Genomic DNA, 24,906 nt, shown 5'->3' on the forward strand with positions numbered 1-24,906 from the left:
TATTTTGTTGCCATACTCATCAAAATGTGTTGGATATGGTGTTGGAAAAATTAATCATGATTAGGATTCAAACTGCAAACTCATGTTGATGAGCCTATGCTCCAACTTTATTGATTAGTAACCTATAGTTTATATTCATCATCTAAGTTAATCATTAATAATTTATAATAATTTATATTCATCATCTTCTTCTTCTTGTGTTTGAGGCAGCAGAAGTTATGTGACGCCCTTCAGGCGCTGTAGCCAGTGCAATGTGCTGTTGTCGAGGGCCGTGAGGTCTACCCCTCCACCAGGGGGACGGAGGACAGTGCAGTCGAAAATGACCTGGTCTGCTCCACACACGCAGGCTGCTGATGAACACAACCCCCAACGATGCGTGTTGGCATTGAACCGGCCGACCCCTGTGCGGAGCCGGTTCAGGGCGACCCACTCTTTGCGGGGCATGTCGAGCCGGGTAGGGCTGTGGTGTTCGGTGCGACAGTGAATTGAGGAGGTCGCGATGTCTGTTCCCAGCTGGTTCTCCATGCTCCTAGTATGTTGAAACCGGAGCCACAGAGGGTCGATGCATGACGGGAGAAAGGGCGACGAGATGACAGGCGTTGAGGTCCCAGTTGCTGTGAATCCTGGGCGAGTTGGTGCAAAAGATGTTTGGTGTCCGATGGGGCCTTGCACGCCAGCCTATGAGTGAGGAACTCTCTGCGAAGCTTGGCGGGTGCGATACCTGCAAGCACCAACAGGAGATCCGTCGGAGTAGGGTGTAGGCAGCCAGTGATGATCCACATGGCGTCGTTGAGGGTACAGCATACGTTATATGATGCATGCTTTCCAAATTAAATCAGTTTTTGTGTAGTCGAGTAATTGCTTACTAATCATACTTCGGTGCATTCCCTATGATGAGCTGTAATGTCTAGATGAAGGATATTTATGACGTTTGATTATTTCCACTTGTTGTCCTTGTTCTCAGAGGACAGTACATGTACCATCGTTCCAGTGTTATAAATTGCCAAAAACATCCATAAACAAAAAGTGACAATGTTGGTGTCAGCCCCAGTCAGGCTCCTGAGTATAGTAAAACCACGTGTGCCAGACCACTTCCAGCACATGTTTAGTGCCATGGAATCTTGTGCATGAACCTTTGCTGGGATGCAAGTTACCTAATATTCAGAGAACACCAAAGGTAGAGTGGGTAAGTAAGGAAATCACAAAGTACTGGAGTAACTCAATGGGTTAGACAGCATCTGCGAAGATATGGATAAACGACATTCCGGTTAAGCATCCTTCTTCAGACATTGTGGTGGGAGGTAGAAAGCTGAAAAAGCATAAGTGAGGAAACAACCTTGCTTTTCAAGCACGTCAGAACAACAGTTATCTTGGAATGGTACTATTATAGCGTCAGAGATAGATCCGCCCTTTAGCCCCTCGAGTTGATGCCGACCATCGAGCCTCCATTTTTACACTACTCCCATGTTGTTTTCCCTACATTCCCTCTACTCCCCCCAAACCTTACATCATGTACACATTCAGGGTAATTTATAGTGGCCGATTCACCTACTCGTCTGTGTGTTTGGAATAAGGGAGGAGACCAGAGCATCAGGGGATACCCATGTGGTCACTTCACACACACTGCTTCGGAGTTCAGGATAAAGCCCAGATCTCTGAAGCTGTGCGGCTGCAATTCTACTGGTTGTGCCACCATGTTACACTTGCTGTTCTGTTTACAATATTCTGGGTGGATGCCTTCAGGGAGTACATACAAATTAAAAAAATGTAGAAAAGTGAACATTACATCTCGCTTAATAAAGGCAAAAGAGCTACACTTGAAATTGTGGGCTGACATTTCTTATGGATGGAGTGTTGAAACTATCCCAAAGAAAGGAATGGCAACATAAATGAAATAATATTCAGTTATCAAGCGTAATTCACTTTGGTTTTGTTGGGTGGCAATACAGACCACCCAAACATTCTGCTTGCCAGAATTCCAGTACTTTACAGCCATATCCGACACTGTGGCTGAAGAACCAGAAGAACCAGATGAAGAACCAGGCGGCACGGTAGCGCAGCGGTAGAGTTGCTGCTTTACAGCGAATGCAGCGCCGGAGACTCAGGTTCGATCCTGACTACGGGTGCTGCACTGTAAGGAGTTTGTACGTTCTCCCCGTGACCTGCGTGGGTTTTCTCCGAGATCTTCGGTTTCCTCCCACACTCCAAAGACGTACAGGTATGTAGGTTAATTGGCTGGGTAAATGTAAAAAAAAATAAAAAATTGTCCCTAGTGGGTGTAGGATAGTGTTAATGTACGGGGATCACTGGGCGGCACGGACTTGGAGGGCCGAAAAGGCCTGTTTCCGGCTGTATATATATGATGATATGATGATATGATATGCTAATTGTCCAAGCTTAGTAAGGCTTTTGACAAGGTCCTACATGGCAAGTTGGTCCGGAAGGCATCCAAGGTGCGCTGGCAAAAGGTATGCAACATTAGCTCGATGATAGGAGGATGTTTTTCTGACTTGAAATCTGGAATAAATGGTGCACTGAAGGGAATATAGGTGGTCCCATGTGTAAGTCTGAAAACAATACGAAAATCGGTAGAATCGTAGATGGCAAATAAGGCTGTTTAAGGTTACGATGGACATAAATCAATTGGAAAGTTAGATTCCTACTGTCATTCCTTCTCTCCAGAGATGCTGCCTGTCCCACTGAATTACTCCAGCAGTTCGTGTCTACCTTGGAAAGTCAGATGGAGCGGTGGTAGATGGAAATTAATCCAGGCAAGTGTGAAGTAATGCACTTTGGGAAGTCAAATTCTGGTCGGAACATTGACATACAACGGGTCCTTTGGATGAAAGTGCATAACACGCTGAAAGTGGCGACAAAATAGGGTATTAAGGAAATCATTTTGCATGCTTGCCTCCAGTGGTCGACACATTGAGTATAAGAGTTGGGATGTCATGTTTCAGTTGCACTAAATGTTGGTTAGAGCACATTTGGAGTATTGTGTATAATTCTGGTTACCGTTCTGGTTTCAGCAAGGGTGTGGTAACAACAGAGAAAGTGTGGTAGAGATTCACCAGTATATTGAATGGATTGGAGGGCTGTAATAATAAGAGATTGGACAGGCAGGGTTTATTCTCACTGGAATGGAAGAAGCTGAGTGGTTTGTTTCAGAGGTTTATAAATTTAAGATGAGTAGAGAAAGGATCAAGAGTCAGAGTCTTCTTCCCAAGACAGGGGAATCTAGAACTAGAGGGCGCAGATGGGGAGAAATTTAAAGGAGATCTGAAAATACTTATGGTAAAAGACAGGACTGGTTCACAAGTTCTAAATTCGGGTAAGGATAGTTTTGATGACATGAACATTTTTAGAATAAAAGGGTAACTAGGGAGAGAATAGATTAATGATGTTATCTATGTGTGGAGCCACAGAAGATGGACAACGTCTTAATTGAGCATTTATAGTCTACAATATCATGTCTTGTGTCATGGAAGCTAAAGAATTCAGGGAAGGGAATAGTGATGCCCTGAAACGTATCTACATCACAAAAGAGGAGGTGGTGGCAATCTTAAAACATGTAGAGGAGGATAAATCCCTGGAGGCTGACTAAGTGTATCCTCAGACTTGTGGGATCCGAGGGAAGAAATTACTGGGGGCTTGGCAAATATACATATTTGTACTATTGTTAGCCATGGGTGAAATAGCAAAAGACTGGGGCTGGGTGGCTAATGTTGTGGACAAGCCATAGGTCGATGAGCGTAGCCTCAGTGATGAGAGTTACTGGATGACATTCTGAGAGACAGGATCTACCTGCATTTGTAAAGATAAGGACGGATTAGGGATAGTCGGCATGACTTTGTGCGTGGAAATCGGGTCACGCCAATTTGATTTTTTTGAAGACCTAATCAATAGGATTGATGAGGGCTGCGCAGTAGACTTTGTGCACATGGATTTGAGCAAGGTCTTGCATGATAAGCTGCAGCTGAATTTTAGATCATATGGGATCCACAATGAACCAGCCAATTGGATAAATAAGTTGGCTTGGTGATATATGGCAAAGGATAGAAGTGGCGAGTTGGTTTTCAGATTGGAGGCCTGTGACAAGTAGTTTATCGCAGGGAGCAGTGCTGGGTCCATTGTGTTCATCATCTATATCAATGATATGGATAAAAATATAGGTGGCATGATTAGTAAGTTGGTGGATGACACCAAAATCTGTGGTACAGTGGACAGTGAGGAAGGTTATTTAAGATTACAACTGGATCTAGAACGGAGAAAGTGGGCCAAAGAATGGCAGATGGAATTTAACTTGGACAAGTGAGAAGCATTGCATCTTGGTAAGTTAAACCAGTGTAGAACTTAAACAGTAAATGGCGGGGCCCTGGCGAGTGTTGTTGAACAGAGACACCTATGGGTACAAGTATAAACATCGGTGCTCATTTTCCAATGTTCGAAAGATTCAGGATCAGTTCCTGTGGATTGGAGGGTAGCTAATGTTATCCCACTTTTTAAGAAAGGAGGGAGAGAGAAAGCGGGAAATTATAGACCAGTCAGTCTGACATCGGTGGTGGGGAAGATGCTGGAGTCAATTATAAAAGACGAAATTGCGGAGCATTTGAATAGCAGTAACAGGATCGTTCCAAGTCAGCATGGATTTACGAAGGGGAAATCATACGTGACTAATCTTCTGGAATTTTTTGAGGATGTAACGAGGAAAATTGACAGGGGAGAGCCGGTGGATGTGGTGTACCTCGACTTTCAGAAAGCCTTCGACAAGGTCCCACATAGGAGATTAGTGGGCAAAATTAGAGCACATGGTATTGGGGATGGGGTACTGACATGGATAGAAAATTGGTTGACAGACAGAAAGCAAAGAGTGGGGATAAATGGGTTCCTTTCAGAATGGCAGGCAGTGACTAGTGGGGTACCGCAAGGCTCGGTGCTGGGACCGCAGCTATTTACAATATACATTAATGACTTGGATGAAGGGATTAAAAGTACCATTAGCAAATTTGCAGATGATACAAAGCTGGGTGGTAGTGTGAGCTGTGAGGAAGATGCTATGAGGTTGCAGGGTGACTTGGACAGGTTGTGCGAGTGGGCGGATACATGGCAGATGCAGTTTAATGTGGATAAGTGTGAGGTTATCCACTTTGGTGGTAAGAATAAGAAGGCAGATTATTATCTGAATGGTGTCAAGTTAGGAAAAGGGGACGTACAACGAAATCTGCGTGTCCTAGTGCATCAGTTACTGAAAGGAAGCATGCAGAAATTTTAATTGAACTAAAGGCTAGGATAGGAACCAATACATGCTTGCAAGGTCAAAGATTATGAGTGGGAAGAGCTTGTATGGTAATGGGAATCAGACAGCTCAGTTAGAATAAGCTGTAGGTTTCAGAGGATTGATGAACAACTGAGGGTCTCCAGTACTGGAGAAAATGTTAATGTTGCAAAACTGGAAGAAGCTTCTATTTGTGATGAAGAGGATACCAGGTTAGAAGCTCATGCTTGGCAGTGAATTGTATATAAACCAAATGATTTAGTCCAAAGCAGCAGCTAAGAAACTTGCTACAAACGTTATCAGCTTCACAATGGAAAGCAAAACGATAGTTGTGGTCTCCTAATGTGTTGAGAAAACTATGTCTCATCCATTGCATGGAAACAAAGTGATTTGCCAATCTGTATATTCAAAATTCTAAAAATCAAAATAAAGAGCAAATAGTGAATGGAATGTGGGCTATCACCTCAAAAGGATTAAAATCCAAATGTGAGAAAGCTTTGCTTCAGTTGTATAGAGAGCTAATCAGACCGTACATAGAAAACTGCATTCAGTGCTAGCCAATAAACTTCAGGAGAAATTACTTTGGGATATCGTGTATGTGTGAGTTTGGTCACTTAGGATTGAAATTGCTTTTTCCACCCAGAGGGTTATGTAAATATGAAACATGTTCTTTGGAAATGTCAATGTGATTGAATTTTTGGTAATAAAGTTAGTTAGCTTTTCGTTAGCAAAGTTATCAAATGCAAGTAAATGGAGGCATGATCTAAATGAATAATGATAGAAGCCCACCTATTTGAATGGCCTATGCTAATTGAAATATCAGTTCTCCTTAAATGATTATAACTACAGAATTAAATAAATTATGCAGACTTTATAATAAGTTTCCTTTCAAACATCCTTTTCTTTCGCTGTGAAATATATACTATACCCGCAACTTCCCGTTATAGAAACATAGAAAATAAGATTATGTGGATTCATGATTTTTATTAAATCAACTACACAACCTGGCTTTAAACATTAATGCAAAAAAAAAACCTACAGCAATCCTCCAAGCTTCAAATAAATGCTGGACATACGGATTTTTCACAATGTTCAAAACCTACTTAAGGTTTTCAATGATCAGACTTTTTTTTAGAAAGCATTATCTATATAATTAAAGTCAGGATTTTGATACATGTTGACAAAATGACTAAACATAGACACAAAGCAATTCACAAAACCACCACCTCACTATCTTTTGTTGGTCACTGGAAGAAACTGGCCTTGAGCTCAGGCTCTCATTGAAACTGTTTCACAAAAAGTAAACACTCGGCATTTTCATCTTTATTAGTGCTTTTATCTGATAATGAAGTTAACTGAGGGAACAAAACATAAATTCTATTTTTCCCCATTATTTGTAATATGGTACTTTGATTTCAATAATTTTCTAATTTATAACTCAATGTCCTCTTAATTCAACATCAACGACTTAGTAACTGTTGTTAAATACATTTATATTCCCAACTCAATGATATTGCTATATTTTGGGGGGTTTACAGGAAGAAACATAGAATAACATGCTATACCAGCATTAATTGATGAAATATTGGTTGGAATCAAATTTGAGGGGCAATACATCAACAGCTTATTAATATAATAAAAACATTTCACATGGTACTCATAGATATGTAATCATTGATAAGTTATCAATAAAATTAAACTAACTTCCTTTTGGAAAGCTTGGGGATAATTAAATGGTATAACTTTTCATTTTAGTAATTGTGTGTATGATCCAAAGACAGCCTTCAACAATTTTTCTTCCAATTTATTAAAGCTGACTGCTAATAAATACTGTTGAAAAATTGATTGCAAATGGCAAATATTAAATCTTAATGTTATTCATAACTCCAGTTCTGCTTTGAGTCCAACAGATTAAAAGTTTTTGTAACACATTTGAAAATAGGGAATATACTATAAAATATTAAAGCTAAGATATTCATTTTCCAATTCAATTTGCGATCAGTAAAGGTTATCAGCAAATAAACTTTTTGTCAAAGTAGAGCCTCAAGTAGATTCAGTAAGTTTAATTTCATAACCATAGGAGGAAAAACTTACCAGTTTTAATACTACCTGTATAAAAAAACACATGTTCTCATTGAAGAGTTGCAAATCAATTAAGATGTATTAAGTAATTTCTGATGTATGACCCATCACCCTCAATCCGAAAATCAAAATGAACCATGTGTGTGCAGTACTTACTTTCTGACATGATGGTGCCATTAGGCAAATTTCCCAAGTCAACATTAAGGCCATCCAGGCAAACTGTCAATTCACCGCTGCATACAACACTACTTTTGTTCCGCATTTGAAGGTTCAAATTCAGCTGAATATTCTCCACTGTGAGCAAGAAAAAAAGATTAATTGATTGAGTTTGGTGTTTCTCTACCATTTGTGAAGACAGAAACTACTGTTGCAGCTTCATGTCACTAAGTTTCAATAATTAAAGTCTATTTGCTGAAGTGCACCTGAATACTAAATGTTTTAAAGTTGGGTATATGAAGACAGACTTTCCTAATGTTGAACACCATGATAAGAAACAATAGAAGTAGAATTACTTTATTATTTATCTATATGATAACTTCATGGCAAGCATTAAATCCAAGGATGGGCAGGTGAGCATTAGAGTTGGCTGTGGTGTGGGCCAGTCACATCTAAAATCCCTCTCAGGAAGCATCTTGTTTTGCTTTATCTACTGTAATTCAGAGTTCCCCAGCCTACAACTCTGCACCAAGATAGGTTTAGGATGGGACCCAACCAATATTTCCCTCATCTGAAAACCATTCTCAGCTTCTCATCCAGCCAATTGAACTTCTTCAGCCAATCAGATACTACAGTGAGAACACTATTGCATTAAAAAAAACATGATTAATTTAATCGAAGGTAAAGTAAGATAAGTTGCTGTGTGATGCTCTACTGACTGCTGTCTAACATCACTACTGCAAAGCAATGACAGACTAGTGATGGGTGTTGATTCAAACTCAATTATTGTGTCCCCTTCATAACACACCCAGCCAACATAGTATCTTAATCTTGAAAAATGAAACTTCGTCGATGGCTTTAACTTAGTGCAAAAAACTGACAACTTTGACCTAGTGCAAATCACCACCAGAAAGTGAAGTGCAAAACATATGAGAAGAGTGGAGGAGAGGGGTTAAAAAGGGGATTTTGCAAAGGTTGTATGCACTGAGGAAAGGAAATACTTCTCAACGACAATTTTTTCTTTGAATGCCTGATGCAAATTTTTTTCTAATTTCAACAGATTGTTCAATTAAACTATTAGAAAAGAAACACACATCAAATTACATATTTAATACTAGAATAGACCATTTGGTCCAAAGGATCCATGCAAATATTGGCAGAAAATACAAAAAAGGCAAAGAAGGAATTTCATGAACTATCTACCTCACCTCCACCTTCACACAACATCCAAATATTAATTGATTAATTTAGTATACAGATACCCATCTTTAAATAACTGAACATCTTGAATATTAATAACTCTCCAAATGAGACTAGTTCCCCTCACCATCGACCTAATTAATCCCATATTCCGAAACTAACACCAAGTACAAGACTTTGCAGCCATGGAAAATATCTTCCCATTCAAGCTTCTTAAGATTTTAATATATTTCAATGAGATCACCATGTATGCTTTTGGCTTTAGATGTAGAATGACTTTCTGCATGCTTACATCATTTTATTTGATTCATTAGAACTGCACAAGATGAAGATGTAATGTTGGGAGTTTGTCAAGGTCGTGAGAAGGTGCCAAAATATTGTTAGCTTAGTTACAATGGACACTCCATTGACACTCAATGGTATGGCGCTACAGAATTCAACATTTCAAATGTTTAGGTTGAGGTTTATTATTGACATGTCTACCGAGATACAGTGAAAAGCTTTTGTTTGTGTGCTAACTAATCAAATCAGCTAACACTGTACATGAATATAATCAAGCCAAACACAAGTACAAAAGGTACAGTGAAGAGAGAGATTCAGAGCGCAGAATATAGTTTCTCAGCACCATAGCGTAACAGCTCCAGAGAAAAAGTCCAATGTCCACATTGAGGTTGGTTGGAAAATCAGAACTGTACCCTGTCCTATGGAATGACCATTTAGATGTCTGATAACTGAGGGGAAGAAACTATTGAAGGTAGACACAAAATGCTGGAGTAACTCAGTGGGTCAGGCAGCATCTCTGAAGAGATGGAATGGGTGACGTTTCGGGTCGAGACCCTTCTTCAGACTGATGTCAGGGGTGACATCAGTCTGACATCAGTCAGAAGAAGGGTCTCGACCCGAAACGTCACCCATTCGTTCTCTCCAGAGATGCTGCTTGACCCGCTGAGTTACTCCAACATTTTGTGTCTACCCACAGTATTTATCTATCTCATTTAATGATCAATGATAACCACCCATCAGCCTTTTCTACAATTTTACATTATTATTTAACATTCTAGTCATTGACATTTTGGTAAGTAAAACCCTATCCCTTTTGGAGTAGCAGTGGTCTGGATTACATTATTTTTTAAATATTAGGTGTAAAAACAAATTGAATGAATTGGAAATTCAACTTGAAGGGAACATAACCGATGACTCTCTCACATTAGGACATGTTTGAAAGATGCAAGGCAGTCAGAACTTGAACTAAATATAACATGCTATAAAGTACAATGACAATAATAAACCAATAGCAATACTAATATCAATATCTTTTTAATATTCATTTTAGAGATCAAATCATCTGGAATTTAGAAGGATGAGGGGGGATCTTATTGAAACATATAAGATAATTAGGGGATTGGACACATTAGAGGCAGGAAACATGTTCCCAATGTTGGGGGAGTCCAGAACAAGGGGCCACAGTTTAAGAATAAGGGGTAGGCCATTTAGAACGGAGATGAGGAAGAACTTTTTCAGTCAGAGAGTGGTGAAGTTGTGGAATTCTCTGCCTCAGAAGGCAGTGGAGGCCAGTTCGTTGGATGCTTTCAAGAGAGAGCTGGATAGAGCTCTTAAGGATAGCGGAGTGAGGGGGTATGGGGAGAAGGCAGGAACGGGGTACTGATTGAGAGTGATCAGCCATGATCGCATTGAATGGCGGTGCTGGCTCGAAAGGCTGAATGGCCTACTCCTGCACCTATTGTCTATTGTCTATCACCTTCCCTGAATGCCGTTAAAAAAGTGAGGGTGCACCGTTTTCTTGAATCTTCTAGTGAAGGTATGCTCTAGGTTCTTTTGGGTGACAAACTCCAGGATTTTGACTCACAACAATGATAGACTAGGGATACATTTCCAAATCAGAGTACATGACAGAGGGGAACCTGCATGTGGTGGTGTGCCCATGTACCTGCTCCCTTGTCGTTCTTGGTGATTCACAACTCCGTTTTCGGAGATACTGTCAAAGTAGCCTAGGCAAGTAATTGCAGAGTACCTTCTAGATGGTACTCACTGTAGACATAATGTGCCAGTAGTTGATCAGACAACACAAAAGCAGGCTGCCTTGGATGGCATGTATGCTTCTTGAGAATTGCTGCAATGGCTTAGAATGCTCTACTCTCCAGATTTCACCCACATAGCAACTTATACATGTGAATAAGTTGGGCGGCACGGTGGCGCAGCGGTAGAGTTGCTGCCTTACAGCAAATGCAGCGCCGGAGACTCTGGTTCGATCCTGACCACAGGTGCTGTCTGTACGGAGTTAGTACGTTCTCCCCGTGACCTGCGTGGGTTTTCTCCGAGATCTTCGGTTTGCTCCCACACTCCAAAGACGTACAGGTATGAAGGTTAATTGGCTGGGTAAAATGTAAAAATTGTCCCTAGTGGGTGTAGGATAGTGTTAATGTGCGGGGATCGCTGGGCGGTGCGGACTCGGTGGGCCGAAGGGCCTGTTTCCGCCCTGTATCTCTAAATCTAAAAAAATCTAATATATACACAATTTTTTTAATGTTCATCGCTGCTCATTAATTGTGAATTTCTTTGGAAGCCAGACCTTTCAGAAACATCTTACTAATGCAAGCAACATAATGCAATATCTGGATTAATTCTAGTTCAATGAAAATTACAGAAGGGATGCTGAGAACAGCACCAGACGCACTTATGAATGCAATGACAAGCTGCAAAAAAGAACTGTTTACGTTAAATAGAAAAGAAAACCAGCATGAAATGGACAGAATTCATCAATCCGTAGGCAAAAGAACCGATTAAAACTCTGCAGCAGCCACATTTATGAATGATGGTGTCAATGAAGCCGATAACAGAAGGAAGCAGCTCCAAGAACATCCTCAGCGATGATGAGACTGCCAAAGGCAAGGTTTCAGTAAAATCAAGGTTTCAGGCATTTTCAGTAACATCTGTCACAAGTGATGAGTGGATGATCAACCTGAACTTCTCCCACTGAAGCCAGCATTCTGCCACTTCATTTCACTCCACATGATATCAAGCTCCTGTGAACACAGGACATAGCAAATGTTGTGTGTCCAGACAACATCCCAGCAGCCATGTGGGAAACCATGTGTTTCTCCAGCCACGATGTTCCAGTACAATAAACCATTGGCATCCACCCGATAACTGTAGATAGCAGACATATTCAGAAATGCAATTAGGTGCCAATCAAATGAACTTTCTGATGGAGCAAAGAAGTGTTAGATGCAAAGCAACCGTTGACATTTCAGGTTGAGACCCTGCATGGGGATTGTGTCTCCAAATTTTCCAACGTCATTGATCATCTTGAATGTTATTGGAGCTGTGTATCCAGGCATGTGGATAGCAGACTATGACACTCCTGACATAAGACTTTGCTTTATGCTGCGCTCCCTCAAAGTGAATTAAGAATAGTAGCAGGAAAGTTGAAATGAATCAATTAGTTGCCAATGAGGCAAGAAAATCAGTCTCATCTTAAGCATCATATGCTGCACTCCATATTTATGCTCTTGAGAATGCTATACCTGTCTGAGAGCAGCTGGACTTCAGAGCTTGTCGGCTGGTGAATCTCTTAGCTTTGCCTATTATACCTGACCTACTACTTAGCATGCATGTGACACTGCACTGCAACTTCACCTGGTTTATCTGTCATTTTTAAGTATGCCTAATGCATCATTCCTAATTGAATCAATATCCCTGGCTTGACTTTAATTGCAGAGGAAGAGGTATGCCAGCCAATACATATTGGAAAGAATTCCATTTGTAGCTGCTGGTTACCAATACACCACCTCACAAACGTTGAGAGCTGCTTTATCTGTTCCTAGACCATCCCTACAATCAATTACCCATTCATCAAATAGTTAAGATCATTAAGCCTCCAGTGATAGGTTTCAGCCTTAATAATGCAGATAAAAAAAGTTCTAAACATATCTCAGTGGCGGAATATACCACAGTGATATCCAGTACGCTTGTGAGATTCAATGCTGGAGAAGTATCAACTGGAACACAGACAAATATTAGTTCAGTCAGTCAGGAGATCACTAATCTTAGAAGCACCACTTGATCAAGCCAAAATGATCATTCTTTGATCCTCACTTGTTACTGGAGTTAGAAGGATAGCACTGACTCTACAGGTAGAACTAAAGGACCAACCTGGATCAATCAATAAATGTGGTTGTATGTATGGTTAACCAAATACATATTTAGGTCTATTTCATTATTATTGCTATCTTCATCACAGTAACCTGTACAAATCACCGTTCTTGTGGAAATGTTAAATTTAACACCCTCTTTGCTTTACTAAATCATTGTCTTTGAAATTCTCAGATTCTAGCTAAGAAAAAAAAAGTCCTTCAGTTTTTTTGCCCATGTTTGATGTTCTGCTAAGAGACTTCAAAATGTCTGGGGTCAATTTTGAGGATTACCAAACTCCATTTTTGATGGATCTCTTTTGCTGCCAAGCTTTGGCACATTGGCTGAAAGATGTGATTCTATGAGGATAATTGAAAAGTCTGCAGATTAAATCTTCCAATTTATACACCATTTCCCAGAAAACGTTACTAGGGCAACTGGACCAACTTAGATGTATCAGATTCCAGTAACAAGACCAATGCTGTTCGTCCGATCAGATTTTACTACCGCAATGAGATTTTAATTCAATTTTCAAAATTGTTAGTCAAGGTCTTTGCATTACAAGCACAATAACATAACCACTGCACAAATATCAGCTACGATTAACTTCAACAACTATGTTGCTATTACCCTGAATGGAATATACAAGCACAAAAGGAAGTGCTGGAGTAACAGCAGGTCAAGCAGCATCTGTGGAGGACCAGGATAGGTGATGTTTTGAGTGGGGACCCTTTTTCAGACTGATTGTAGTGGGTGGAAAAGTTGGGAAAGAGAGGTGGGGGTGGCACAAAGCGTGGCAAGTGATAGGTAGATACAGATGAGGGGGTTTTGATTGGCAGATCGATAGAATACGTGAAAAGGGCAAGAGATGAAAAGGAGATGAAAATGTGCCAGAAAAGTGGAAGAAATGGGTGCGCACATTGAGTGTGATCCCACCACCAGTCACATCTTCCCATCTCTCATCTCTTTCTGCGGAGAAAATTCCATCTGCAACTCCTTGATTCACTCTTCCTTCCCACCTAAACCACCTCCTCCCAGATACTTTCCCCTGCAACCACAGGAGATGTAACACCTGCCTGACACCTCCTCCCTTACTTCCATACAGGGATCCCAGCAACCCATCCAGGTGAAACAGAGGTTCACATGCACCTCTTCAAAACTTGTCCACCGAATTTGGTGCTCCCAATGTGGCCTCCGTTACATCAGCGAGACCAAATGTAGACCAGGCGACCATTGCACTCGGTCTGCCTAGCCTTGCTGGATCTCCTGGCTGCTAATCAATTTAACTCCCCTTTCCATTTTCATGCCGACTTATCTGCTCTAGACCACTTCTATTACCCGAGTGAGGCCACATACAAGGTGGAGGAGCAGCACCTCACATTCCACATGGGTAGACTACAACCGAACGGTATGAACACTGAATTCTCCAGTTTTAAATAATACCTCTCCCCTTCCGTTCTCTCTTTTCTGTGCCCTCCCCACCTTGGTACCAACCCATTTCACCCACTATCCTGCTCCTTCTCCTTCTCCTTCTCCTCTCCTCCCCTCCCTTCCCCCCCTTCCCCCCCCCCCCCCCCCCCCCCCCCCATCCTTCCTCTCTCCCTATTTGACACTCTTTTGTCTCCTTTTCATCTCTCATCTCTGTCAATTACTTCATCTATCTACCAATCAAATCCCCCCAGCTGTATTCATCCATCACCTGCCAGGCTTTGTCCCACCCCCACTTCTCTTTTCTCTCTTTCTCCCCACTTACTACAATCGGTCTGACGGATACTCACCTAAACCTCACCTATCCATGCCTTCTATAGATTCTGTCTAACCTACTCTGGCACTTTGTGTTTTGTAGTGTAGTCTAGTGTAGAAGCCTTGAGTTAATGAAGGTATATACAATGGGTATATACAATACGATGCAAACAGGTATTCTTCAATGTTTTTTTATTAATTGTTTTGACAATAGTTAGTGAAGGATATCTTATGACTATTCAGACTGAATTACTTCTGACTAATTCTGACTATTACTTTTGCTAGAATACTTTTGAGTTTAGCAGAACTCATCCATGAGGGAATCTGTCAAAAACTCAGGTAAAGCTATTTTAGAAATTGAGATAAATGGAAAGAACTCAAAGCAAGCATATTGTAGAACAATGCTTCTTATAAACAGTAAAGATCGACATTTCTGAAATATAAATAGATGTCATATGAATCTATGACTTCAATTCATTGCTGTCTATAAAATAGAAACATAGATAAATAAACTCAATTGTGTAAACTCAAGATTTATTCCCTAGTTCATCTTCAACTTGCTTCCACAACTTCAAATAGAAACAGCCGTTTCTTCTTGAGAAAGCCAATTTCTGTACACCAGTCAGACATTCAACCCTCACCTTATACTCCAATCTGCTTGCCACATGTGTTAAGACCTTCACAGAAGAAAAGATGGCTCTGATTCAGTTAGTTTAGATAAGAGAATAAATTCCCTTGCCTCCCATTTCCTTTATGAAACCGAATGCAGCAATAAAATTATGAAGGAGTGTAGGAAAATAACTGCAGATGCTGGTACAAATCGAAGGTATCACAAAACGCTGGAGTAACTCAGCGGGTCAGGCAGCATCTCAGGACAGAAGGAATGGGTGATGTTTCGGGTCGAGACCCTTCTTCAGACTGATCTAGCCTGGTCAGTCTGAAGAAGGGTCTCGACCCGAAACGTCACCCATTCCTTCTCTCCAGAGATGCTGCCTGACCCGCTGAGGTACTCCAGCTTTTTGTGATACAGTAGAATTATGATGTGATCACAATTTACTTCACCAACAGAAGGCAAAAGTAGGCTGTGAAAAACTAAATTATTTTCTTGAACTGAATTATTATAAACAATTTTAAAAGTTGTGAGATAAAATAGCTTTCTCCTCCGATGTATTCTTATGCAGCAACACACAGTCGTGTGTAAAATTACAAATAGAAATGCTGCAAAACTCTGAAAAATAAAGTCAGGTAGTGAATTAGTGAAATTATATTTCAGAAAAGGAAGGATTTAATATAACATAGTTTAAAATTGCATCGGTTTATGCAAAAGCACCATCCAATTATGTTTCTCCCCCAATGATGCTGCATGATTCGTTGAATGCTTCCAATAGAAATTATTAGTCATGCAAGTTTAAGGAACAGCAACTCAACATCCACTTGGTTATGTCGTACCCCTCCGGATTTAATGTTGGGTTTTAAAATTTCACATTTGGAAACCTGTGACCGAATCAAGCCTTCCCAAATCAGGTGTAACACGGGGTCAATGTCATATCAGTACCTAGTACATTACTAATGAGCTTAATTATTAAGATAGAACGTACAGCACAAGAACAGGCCCTTTGGCCCACAATGTCTGTGTTGAACAATCAATCAATCAATATATCTTTATTGTCATTGTACAAGTACAACGAGATTAAGAATGCCACTTCCATATCGATGCTATAAAATAAATAAAACACGGCGAAAACAAAAAAACAACAAAAAGAAGGGAGAAATAAAAAGAAACAAGGTAAAGTGCAAATCGGTTCATGCAGGGTCAATTGTGCCAAATGACCATGGGGGCAGAGACAGATCATGGGGGGCACTCAGCAGGTCCGATTCAGAGCAGCTATAGCTCTAGGGATAAAGCTGTTTCTTAGTCTGGAGGTGCGGGCGTAGAAGGCCTTGTAACGTCTGCCAGATGGAAGTAGTTCAAACAGACGGTGGCATGGGTGTGTGGAGTCCTTGTTGATGCTGGTGGCTTTCCTGAGGCAGCGTGCATTGTAGATGTCCTCCAGGGCTGGTAGCTGTATCCCAATGATCCTCTGCGCTCTGCAGATGACCCGCTGACGAGCTCTCCTATCCACTGCCGTGCAGCTGAAGTACCACACAGAGATGACGTATGTTAGTATGCTCTCTGTGGTGCAGCGGTAGAAGGTCATCAGCACCTGTTGGGGCAGACCAGCCTTTTTAAGCGTCCTCAAGAAAAACAGCCGTTGCTGTGCTTTCTTGACCAGTGCAGCGGTGTTAGTGGACCATGATGTCCTCTGAAATTTGTGTGCCCAGAAACCTGAAGCTGGACACTCTCTCCACTCTGTCCCCGTTGATGAAGACTGGAGCATATTCCGCATTCTGTGACCTTCTAAAATTGATGATTAGCTCCTTGGTCTTAGCTGTGTTTAGGGACAGGTTGTTCTCTGAGCACCAGCTCGCCAGGTTCTGCACCTCCGCTTTGTAAGCTGATTCATCGCCGTTGGAGATCAGCCCGATCTCCTTTGTGTCATCCGCAAATTTGACGACGGTGTTGGTGCCGAATGCAGGACACAGTCGTGTGTGAAGAGGGAGTAGAGGATGGGGCTCAATACACAACCCTGTGGTGTGCCAGTACTCAGAGTGGTAGTGGAGGACAGGTGGAGGCCCAGTCTCACTGCATGAGGGTGCTCCGACAGGCAACAAGATGCCAAATTCAACTGATTAGTCTGAAGAAGGGTCTCGACCCTGAAACGTCACCCATTCCTTCTCTCCCGAGACGCTGCCTGACCCGCTGAGTTACTCCAGCATTTTGTGTCTACCTTCGATTTAGACCAGCATCTGCAGTTTGTTTTCTAGCCAAATTCAACTAATCCCTTCTGCCAGCAATTGCTCCATATAGCTCCATTCCCGGCATATTCATGTGCCTATCTAAAAACCTATTGAAACCTCCACTATCGCATGTGGCAGCATATTCCAAGCACCTATCACTCTGAGTAAAAACTTGCCTCACTCATCTCCTTTGAACTTTCCCACTCTGACCTCAAAGCTATGCCCTCCAATACTTTACATTTTGACCCTAGGAAAAAAGATTCTGATTGTCTACTATCTCTAGCTTTCATCATTTTATAGATTTCTCGGGCCCAACCTCTCTTCGGAGCTAATACGCTCTAATTCAGGTAGTATTCTGGATAATTTCTTCTGCTTCCTCCCCAAAGTCTCCACATCCTTCCTGTAATTAGGCAACCAGAACTGCACACTCCACTGCTCCAAATGCAGCCCAACTAAAGTTCTATCAAGCTGCAGACTATTAAGAAATAGGTGGCTAAAAATTTATTTCTTTAGTTCCAATATCTGTTTAGCTATTTGGTACCCAATCTTTAATACACTCCCTGTAACCTGGAGTATTTTACTTGGCTAAAAGTGCATAAAATGCAAGCTGTTGGATGATAGATACAAGACCACCACGTCTAATTTTGCTAATGTTAATAAGTTGCATAGTACAGAAAATAAAATAATTCTGGCAGATAGAATTTAATATGGGAAAATGTGAGGAGTGCAAAGAGACAGATCTGTGTATTTTCTAAAGGGATATTTCAGAGAAAGTGGATTAGCAAAGATTTCATTGACCACAAACAGAATTTGGTAGAAAGGTATTGCAAAAAAGGATCATGCAATATTGACCTTTCCCTAAATGCATGGAGTACAATCAGTTGAAGATATTTTGCAGATGTACAGAATTTTGGTTAGGCCTTATTAAGTCCTGGATTAGTTTTGACTTTGGAAAGATGTGACACTAACTTCAAAATATAAGATTTGAGGTAATTATAATTAAAGGATTCCATCTGGTGGGGCATCCGGGTAGAGGGTGGATGAAGCATCATGTTAGCATTTTGATGAAAAAGTGAAAAATCTTGTGAACAATTTATCAATGTTCTATCACTTGAACACAGCTCCATACTTTATTTTATTATCAAAGGTATTATTATCAATTATAAAATAACAATAAAAAATGCTTGTGATACTGAATAGGTCAGACAGCATCTATGAGGAGAAAAATGTTTCAGGTCAATGGCACTTGATCAGAACCATGAGAGGTATATGGAGTTGGGATATAGATCAGCCATGATCTCATTACTGTTTGGAGAAACACGAGGGAATTAATAACCTAAACATGTTGTAAATTCACTCTTTCCTGTATAAGAAAATAAACAATCAAATTTTCCATTAAAAGTGAGAATATTACAAATTAGAATCAATTAGGTACCAACAATGGGTCCCATCACATAATTTTCTTATACCCAAACGGTTTTATGAATGTTTCCTTAAAATGTTTCCTCAGAAACACAAACTCAGCAAATTGGAAAAGTTAAGTATAAATCATTTCAGGCATCATTGTAAAAATCAGATAGAACATCCACCTACGAAGCAGGTAACATATTTTTTTGAACTGAAAAATGTCCTGCATGTTAAGAAAAAAATATTTTCTAAAAGTACAGTAATAAAAGCCAAGTTGAAAAGCCAAAAATCCTTCCATTTTAACAAATGGCGGTAATTGTGATCAGTTTGTAGATTCTGTGTTCTAACATGAACCTACTGCCTCTGATGGAGCATCAGGGGTTAAAATACCTTTTTTTAAAGCAATATCCAATTTTTAAAAATGCATTCAAATGCACTAAATGTTTTTAACTAATTTCAAAGGATTATATTTGATGCTATGTAGGGCCATGCAATTGTGAACTGTAACATGCACATCTGTGCCTATTGCACCACTGCCTTTGAATAAATTTGAACAACAATGTGACTCCTGTTTGAAGGCAAACTCTTCTGGACAGCAGAGGATCAACAAGTTTATTTGCTGACGGTCATTTTCCATAAAGTCCTGCTGTTACAACACAAAACTTCACTGAAACCAAAGACATTGTTCTGAATGTCTTTATCTCAGAACTGAGCCATGGTTAACCAGAAGCCTATGCAAAACAGAAAGCATCGTGGATTGCATGCAAGATCAAGGAAGGCAGAAAACCATCAAAAATAGACTTCTTGGTCATTCAAGGCAAAATCAAGACTGTTTAATTGTTATATGTACTGGCAAAGGAACAATAAAAACATGTCTTGCTGCAGCTTAACTGTCTCCTTAGAAAAATAGGTGCAGGAATAGGCCATTCAGCCCTTCGAGCCAGCACCGCCATTCAATATGATCATGGCTGATCATCTAAAATCAGTACCTCATAACTGCTTTTTCTCCATATCCCTTGATTCCTTTAGCCCTAAAAGCTGAATCTAACTCTCTCTTGAAAACATGCAGTGAATTGGCCTCCACTGCATTCTGTGGCAGAGAATTCCACAGATTCACAACTCTCTGGGTGAAGAAGCTTTTCCTCATCCCAGTCCTAAATGGCATACCCCTTATTCTTAAACTGTGACTCCTGGTTCTGGACTTCCCCAACATCGGAAACATTTTTCCTGCATCTAGCCTGTCCAATTCTTTAAGAATTTTATGTTTCCATAAGATCCCCTCTCATCCTTCTAAATTCCAGTGAATACAAGCCCAGTCGACCCATTCTTTCATCATATGTCAGTCCCGCCATCCCGGGAATTAACCTGGTGAACCTACGCTGCACTCCCTCAATAGCAATAATGTCCTTCCTCAAATTAGGAGACCAGAATTGCACACAATACTCCAGGTGTGGTCTCACCAGGGTCCTGTCCCAACTGCAGTACAACCTCCTTGCTCCTAAACTTAAATCCTCTCGCAATGAAGGCCAACGTGCCATTAGCTTTCTTCACTGCCTACTGTACCTGAGCGCTTACTTTCAGCGGCTGATGTACAAGCACACCCAAGTCTCGTTTCACCTCGCTTTTTCCTAATTTGACACCATTCAGATAATAATCTGCCTTCCTGTTCTTCCCACCAAAGTGGATAACCTCACCTTTATCCGCATTATACTGCATCTGCCATGCTTCTGCCCACTCACCCAACCTATCCAAGACACCCTGCAGCCTCATAGCATCCTCATCGCAGCTTACACTGCCACCCAGCTTTGTGTCATCCACAAACTTTGAGATGTCACATTTAATTCCCTTGTCTAAATCATTAATATATATTGTAAATAACTGGGTTCCCAGCACTGAGCCTGCTATTCTGAAAAGGACCCGTTAATTCCTACTCTTTGCTTCCTGTCTGCCAACCAGTTCTCTAAGCATGTCAAGACACGACCCCCAATACCATGTGCTCTAATTTTGCCCACTAATCTCTTGTGTGGGACCTTGTCAAAGGCTTTTTGAAAGTCCAGATACACCACATCCACTGGCTCTCCCTTATCCATTCTACTTGTTACATCCTCAAAAAACTCCCTGGTCAACTCGTCCCTTTCCACCCAAACCACCTCATCCCCAGGTACTTTCCCCTCCAACCACAGGAGATGCAACACCTATCCTTTTACCTCCCCCCTCGACTCCATCCAAGGACCCAAACAGTTTTTCCAGGTGAGGCAGAGGTTCACTTGCACCTCCTCCAACCTCATCTACTGTATCCACTGTTCCAGGTGTCAACTTCTCTACATCGGCGAGACCAAGCTCCAACCTCATCTACTGTATCCACTGTTCCAGGTGTCAACTTCTCTACATCGGCGAGACCAAGCATAGGCTCAGCGATCGTTTCGCTGAACACCTCCACTCAGTCCATCTTAACCTACCTGATCTCCCGGTGGCTCAACACTTCAACTCCCCCTCCCATTCCCAATCTGACCTGGGCCTCCTCATTGTCAGAGTGAGGCCCAGTGCAATTTGGAGGAACAGCACTTCATATTTTGTTTGGGTAGTTTACACCCCAGTGGTTTGAACATTGACTTCTCTAACTTCAGATAACCCTTACTTTCTCTCTCCATCCCCTCCCCCATCCCAGTTCTCCCGTCTTACTGTCTCCGATTACATTCCATCTTTGTCCTGCCCCCTCCCCTGACATCAGTCTGAAGAAGGGTCTCGACCCGAAACGTCACCCATTCCTTCTCTCCAGAGATGCTGCCTGACCCGCTGAGCTACTCCAGCATTTTGTGTCTACCTTCAATTTAAACCAGCATCTGCAGTTCTTTCCTGCACATTTCTTCCCAGTCCTCTAAACGGAAAAGAACAAGCAGTCTGATCAAGTTCTCTTATAGAACAAACCCGGCATCCCTGGAATCAATCTGTCAGTTAACAGTACAGCCTTATACATTTCTAATTTCTCTCCAAAGAGTTAAATTGTAAAGAAGGAAGATCTTTCAATGTTTCATAAAAAACCATGTTGAATCGTATATCATGCTGTCACAAACTCCAAGACATCAGGCACAATATTTCAGCTGCCAACACAAATACCATTAATGCTCAGATTTCCTCTTCAAGTAACCATCTTTTCAAGTCAGTATCAGCAGGTCCTGCACTGTAATTGGGCCTTTGAGGCCTATATAGTCAATGGCAAACTATAGAGCTAACTCCAATATTTCTATTTTTCCAGATATTCTGAATACAAAATAAATTCCTAGTTTTCATCACTGGTTGGTGTAAATAGTAATAAAGTGCCATGGCCATTTATATCCTTTTGTTGAGTGTTTTTTCCCCCTAAACTCATTAATGAGATCTGGGCAATGCTGGCAGCATTTATTGCCCATTCCTCAAATGTCCTCAAAATGTTAACAAACTGCTCACACAATGGTTACATAAATGTAATCACCTTTGTACTCAATAAAAATGTACACAAAGAAAAACTCACACTTTCCATTGTTCTTCTTTAAAATGTCACAGACATCGATCGAAACATTGCCAAATAGTTCATTATCTAAGGTATGACTATTCCACACTTTTAGCTCCAATTGGCTTTGTGGAGTTACATTCCTGGAATAAAAAAACATGTGATTTTGAAAATCTGAAGAATTCTAAGGAGATGTGAAAATATTAAAAAACAGGAAATTCCAAAATAAGTTTTTAAAACCTAATTATATCTTTTAAATTTACTTTCTACCTAGTTTACGATGCAAATTAATGCAAATTACTGAAGGAAACTGCTCCAGAATAGATCTCAGCCCCATAATCCAGCTTTTTTCATTTGCCATGTAAATACAGGCATTGAGGAAGACGGCATTTCCTTCTCCAAAAGTAGGGGGAAAAACACGGAGATCCCGTGAATTCATCTTGATCTATTTCTTGCTCTCATATTGCCAAAGGTTCCATCTGAAATATTAACATTTCTTTTCCTCTTTAAAAAATGCTGGATGAACTACTGTGAATTCTCAGCAAATTTTGTCTCAAATTTCCAACATTTGGTTTTTATTTAAAATCGTCACAGATGACAGTATCCATATCGTCACCCGAATCCAGCTACCACTTATCCACCTTAGAGAATTCCATTTCTTGATCCCTCCCATTGGTAAAAAATACTTGATTATTTGTGGCGTAGGTTGGTGTCATTCAACCCTTAAACAATACTCAGGCATTTGCTCTTTCCCCATTGTGCTGTCACCATTCTTGTTTCAAATATTTTGACATGTTTGTTAATACTTTTGGTTGTTTGGATTCAGAATTGGCTTACTCATAGAATATGAGTGGTAGAGTGTTATTCTGGCTGGAGATCTGTGACCAGTGAAGTTTCACAGCTGGGACCTCTGTTGGGACTGCTGTTGTCTGTGATGTATATATAAACGACTTGGACACAAGTGTAGATGGGTTGGTTTAGTAAGTTTGCAAACAACACCAAATTGATGGAGATATGAACAGCGAGGATGGTTATCAAAGTATACAGTGGGACGTAGATCATCGACAGAATTGGTAGAGAAAAGACAGATGGAGTTTAATCCAAGCAAGTGTTATATGTTGCACTTCGGGAGGTCGCATGCAAGGGGAAAGAATTCAGTTTACAGCAAGACTTTTAACAGTATTGATGTACAGAGGGATCTTGGGGTCCATGTCCATAGCTTCGTGAAAGTGGCAACACAAAGAGTGGTAAAGGAAGCATATTATACTCCATAGACTCCATAGGCTAGGGCATTAAGTTTTAGTCAGGATGTCATGTGGCAGCTTTATAAGACTTTGGTTAGACTGCATTTGGAGTATTGGAGTGTAAAGTTCTAGATCATAGGAGTGATGCGGAGAGTTTGAAGAAGACGCAGAAGAGGTTTACCAGAATGCTGTCTGGATTAGAGGATGTTAGCTATATGGAGAGAGCAAACTTGGATTGTTTTTTCTGAAACATTGGAGGCTAAGGGGAGATCTGACTATAAAATTATGAAAGGGCAGACACTTAGAACCTTGATCCCACGTGGAAATGTCTTTTTATGAAGAATATTGGATGCTTGGAACATGCTGCCAGAGGTGGTTATGAAGGCAGATATGATTGGTATTTTAGAGACTTTCCGATAAGCGTATAGATATGCAGGGAATGGAGAAAAATGGATCACACACAGGCAGAGGAGATTAGTATAACATGGCATAATGTAAGGCAAAGACACTGAGGGTCGAATATCCTGTTCCTGTGCTGTACTTTTCTACGTTCAAATTGAATCCCGTTAAATTCCTTGCACCAACAGCACAGCAACTAATTTTATACCAAAAATTCCTTTCATCATAGTGCTCCAAAATAGCCATGCCTATACTAAACTTTATGGGTGTATGTATAACTTTATGGATGGCTTCCAAATCCCTTTGTCACGTGGCAAGGTCAGCCACAGAATGCCTGTGGCTATCTGGAGACAAGGATCAGGGGAGGAATCCAACCTTATGTAAAAATCTGTGAGGCTTGGCGAGTTTTTAAAAGCTACCAAAACTGATTTTAGTAAAAAAAAAAAAATTAAAAATTAGTGAAGCATATATTGAAATACCAATAAACAATTAAAAACGCCGAATTAAATAAATGACAGATTTTATCTTTTTCTTCCTAATCTGCAGAGTGGATATATCCATCCATATAAATTTAAATCCCAATCTAGAAGGATTTGGTAATATCACCACAATTTTATTTTCTCCATTGTTATTGCTTAGTCTGTTGGGCAATTCCTACACCGTGGTCCTATGTTTTGCAGCTTTTACAAGTCCTTTTGATTATTTTCCCTCACTGCATCACCTATCTATCAACTTCTCGAATGGCTCATCACTCTGGATTTACTCCGTCAGAGATATTTCTTTGAGTTATTCACTCCTCCCCACCCTCTCTGCAACTTAAAATACTTGTTTTCTCATTTCTCCAATCCCGATATAGGATCTTCGACCTGAAATGTTAACACCGTTTCTCCTTCTACAGATGCTACCTGCCCTGCTGAATG

General features: G+C 40.7%; 1 protein-coding gene across 3 annotated transcripts in view; it reads right to left on the minus strand.

Moving 5' to 3' along the window:
• The window catches only part of wwp2 (WW domain containing E3 ubiquitin protein ligase 2), a 168,393-nt gene that overhangs the window by 110,894 nt on the left and 32,593 nt on the right, over nucleotides 1-24,906 (minus strand). For all 3 annotated transcript variants that reach the window (XM_078400790.1, XM_078400792.1, XM_078400789.1), the window contains exons 4-5: nucleotides 22,365-22,486; nucleotides 7,514-7,651 (exon numbers count right to left, since the gene is read on the minus strand). In XM_078400790.1, the coding sequence (XP_078256916.1) occupies nucleotides 7,514-7,651; nucleotides 22,365-22,486 (260 nt within the window). The remainder of the gene's footprint in view (nucleotides 1-7,513; nucleotides 7,652-22,364; nucleotides 22,487-24,906) is intronic.

This window comes from Rhinoraja longicauda, chromosome 6 (genome assembly GCF_053455715.1).
Source record: "Rhinoraja longicauda isolate Sanriku21f chromosome 6, sRhiLon1.1, whole genome shotgun sequence".
Taxonomy (NCBI): domain Eukaryota; kingdom Metazoa; phylum Chordata; class Chondrichthyes; order Rajiformes; family Arhynchobatidae; genus Rhinoraja; species Rhinoraja longicauda.